We start from the raw sequence: 3,587 nt of genomic DNA, 5'->3' as shown, positions 1-3,587 counted from the left end.
TTTTGTTTTTTTTTGCTTCTAGAGTCTTTGCAGTGTTCTTTATGGCTATCATAATTTCTAAAAAAGGGTTGTTTTTATCTGAGCTCCTGAAGTGTTTTTCTTCGATTTGGCAACAAGCCATCGCTTTCTGGGGAAACTGGGTGCGATTTTTGATAACTGCTCACCTACTGACGCAGTAATTTGGAATAACTGCTCAGATCCAGCAAGCAAAAGCTTCATATTTGATTTTGATAATTTCCTGGAAAAAAATAACCATTCATGTGCTAACTATTTTGGAAATACGAGATTACAATGCATAATTTACAAGAGATACATACACACTGGACACATGGGTCTTTTTTTATGTAGATTAGTTGTAGGCATGAGAAATAAGATAAATTGTGAATAGTTGCTGAAATCACAACATAATTTTTCTTTTTTATTTCTCGCCGTGTGTATCAAATGTGGATTGGAACTTTGTGAAATGGTAGATGCATTTTGTGTTAACGCTGAGGACATAATCACAATCTTTTGTATCTCATTGGACGTCCATGCATCCCGCTGTGACCTAAAGGTTAATGTGTGTAAAGCCATTGCTCTTTGGGGCATCATAACAAAATGTTCTCATGGATTAAGCTCAAAATTTGGATCCGAGTTTGTAACTACTTTACCAAGGCTTTTCTACTCAAGCTCTCAGATTTAAAGTCACTTGGCTAATTCATTGTGCATGACACTGACAGTGCCTGCTTATGATTAGTGTTCAGTCTGTAAGGTTGAGAATCTGTAGTCTATACTTCTTTATAGCTATTTCTTGGGATACTTCAGATATCTGTGGTGTAAGAGCATCTCCAATGGTTGTAAGATAGTTGTTGGTAGACTTTGCCACATAGGATTTTTGATGATGTGTTATACAATAAATGAGGAAAGAGAGGAAGGTTGTATGTATATGAACCAACACCCCTTATACAAGCTCCAATGTAGAATGAGAGAGCACCTTATTTATTATCTCACATGCTATTGAGCAAACTAGATACAACCCATTGGAGTTGTTGTATGTTAAGGTGTTGGTTGATGACATGGCATATTTTACCAACAAGCTAACATACAGACTGTTGGAGATGCCCTAAGGAATAAATAGCTATTGATTTAGCAACAACAATAATGTGTAGTTATTTCAGCATGTGATTAATACAGTGTACATGACTTTGACTCCAGTTAATAATGATATACATTTACTATAGGACTTCCGTGGGATCTCTGTTGTTTTATGAAGTCCAGTATGTAAGTTTGCTGCCATCAATTATAGCATGATATCTGTAAACCTTACTGTTATTTACAGCATGGTGTGTAATTCCATAATTTGGTTTGCCTTTATGCCCAGCCTTCACAGTCTCCATAATTGATCCTTGCTTGTTTGTAGAAAACAGAAACACAATTAGAAACTTGTTGCAAGAGAGGATGTGCTATGTTAATGATCCTGTATGGATTGATCTGTCCCTTTGTCTATTAGCCTCTCTTGAAGTTGCAGGCTAATTCATTTAGCCCAAGATCATTTAGTTGGTTAGAGATGCCCTTTTTCCATTTTTGTGCCATTTAGTTACATTCTCTTTCAGCTAACTTACTTAGATTTCTTATTTGCATTTTTTTATTCTTTCACTAATTTCTCCAACTCCTGAATGTAAACTTGACACAATATTTATTTGTTGAACCTAAAATTTTCAGAAGTGCAGACATTCTTCTTATTGCATGGAATCTGATGTCAATCCAAGTTCACAGCCTGCCTTTTTGAGTCATCATGAACCCGACAATCATATGACTAATGGTACAACTCAAGTTAATGTTAGTCCCCAAGGTGCTGGTGCTACAACTCCTGTAAATGTTACTCCCCAACGTGATGGTGCTAGGACTCCAGTTACTTTTAGTCCCCAAGGAGCTAGATCCAGTGGTGAAGTACCAACCTGCAAGTGTACTGCTGGGAAGTGCAAAACTGAGAAAAAAAACGGGGTGGTCTACTATGTGTGTCATATACCAAAGGTAATATTTCTGTTTGATAGTTCTCTTGTCTTCATTCCTCTTAATATGTTTTAGTAATACTTGATATGACTATGGTCAGTTTATACTGTCTTGGTCTGTTTTGTATAAGATGGTTTAGCTCTTGATAGCTGCTGTTTGTTTTATTGATTGTACTAGTCCTGCGAAAAGCAGTCAAATAAGTCATGACAGAAGATACACATACTTCTTTTCTTTTTGAGAATGAGGATCTATGCATGAATAAGTGTTATGAAAAAAGATATGCTAGAACTTCTCATGGCAACGACAAGAGATTAGCTGTCGCTTTGGCGTGTTTTAACGATTATTGTGGTTGATAAATCAAGTATGCTAGAAATTATCATCAAAGGAAGAGCATTTGGGACCTCAGTTCGGTAGGTCCTAATGAAAATGTGCAGTTAATGACCCAAAGCTTTGAGGGAACATAGAATTACGGTAGAAATTCCGACAGAAGAAAAAACATCTAGCCCCCCACTTTGGTGTGTCTTAATGATGATATGTGGTTAAAAGCTCTGAACGGGAAACAAGGGGATAGGAGATATGTATATTTTGAAGATAGAAGAAAGAGTTCACCAGCAAGTAAATGCAGAAGGGTGCGCAGGTATATAAGGATGAAGAAGAGGAGTAGAGAATTAGAGATGAGGTAAATAGATTCTTTTTTCTTGTTTATATTGTACTCCCTCTGTCCCAAAATAAGTGTCTTAACTTTGTACTAACTTTAGTACAAAGTTGTACTAAAGTTGCGACACTTATTTTGGGACGGAGGGAGTAGTTTGTTATAATCAACAATACCAAACCTAGTATGTTACACATACAGCTCTAATCTTTTAACAGATGGAACATTGGTATGTAACGACTATGACTCCTAACAAAACCCCAATTCTCGATTAGACCAACTCTTCTACTGTTTAACATCTCTCGCTCCTGTATGTGAGCTGTGCTAGTGTTGTGTGTGCCTGGCATCTGCACCAGAACATGCATTGATATATGGGGCTTCAGAAATCAAAAGATTAAGTATGACTTCTTCCAAGAATTGTGCCTTCAGAAATCAAGAGACTAAGTATACTCGTACATCCACGATCAACTAATTCTAATCCCTATTCTCCCAAGGGATCAAACAAGAGATCAGAACAATCTAATCTTTTTGATTGAAGGGGTAACTTCTAATCTGCATCAAAATATGTAAACTGTTCTAGGGGGGGTGCGGGGTGGGGTGGGGTGGGTGTACTGAAGCAAAACTCTATGTCGAAACATCCATCTGGCCGTCCAAAAGTAGGTGTTTAGCTTAGTTGTTTAATGCTTCGGTAACCATCCTTTTAGCTCTGATTCTCGGCGGGATAGCTTCCACAACAATGGGAGCGATCATGTCCAGCAATAGTCGAAACATCCATCTGTCCGTCCAAAAGTAGGTGTTCTTGCCATTCCCAACTTGCACTCTGGCAGCTGCATGGAATAAGGCTCTCTCCTCCCAAGGCAACTCCATGGTTTATCCGCAGCCATGTGCAATCGCCAAGCCAACCGCAACCTGAAGGCCGCGTGCATGATGTTCAGGTCCAGAA

The 3,587-nt window shown here is 38.2% G+C and overlaps 1 protein-coding gene across 1 annotated transcript in view; it reads left to right on the top strand.

Moving 5' to 3' along the window:
• Nucleotides 1–3,587, top strand: part of LOC119286146 — a 5,951-nt gene that overhangs the window by 832 nt on the left and 1,532 nt on the right. The window contains exon 2 of the mRNA XM_037565498.1: nucleotides 1,702–2,013. Coding sequence (XP_037421395.1) covers nucleotides 1,702–2,013 — 312 coding nt within the window. The remainder of the gene's footprint in view (nucleotides 1–1,701; nucleotides 2,014–3,587) is intronic.

Source organism: Triticum dicoccoides, chromosome 4A (genome assembly GCF_002162155.2).
Source record: "Triticum dicoccoides isolate Atlit2015 ecotype Zavitan chromosome 4A, WEW_v2.0, whole genome shotgun sequence".
NCBI classification, from domain to species: Eukaryota; Viridiplantae; Streptophyta; class Magnoliopsida; order Poales; family Poaceae; genus Triticum; species Triticum dicoccoides.
Note: the sequence above shows the minus strand (reverse complement) of the source record. Positions and strands in the feature narration are given on the sequence as shown.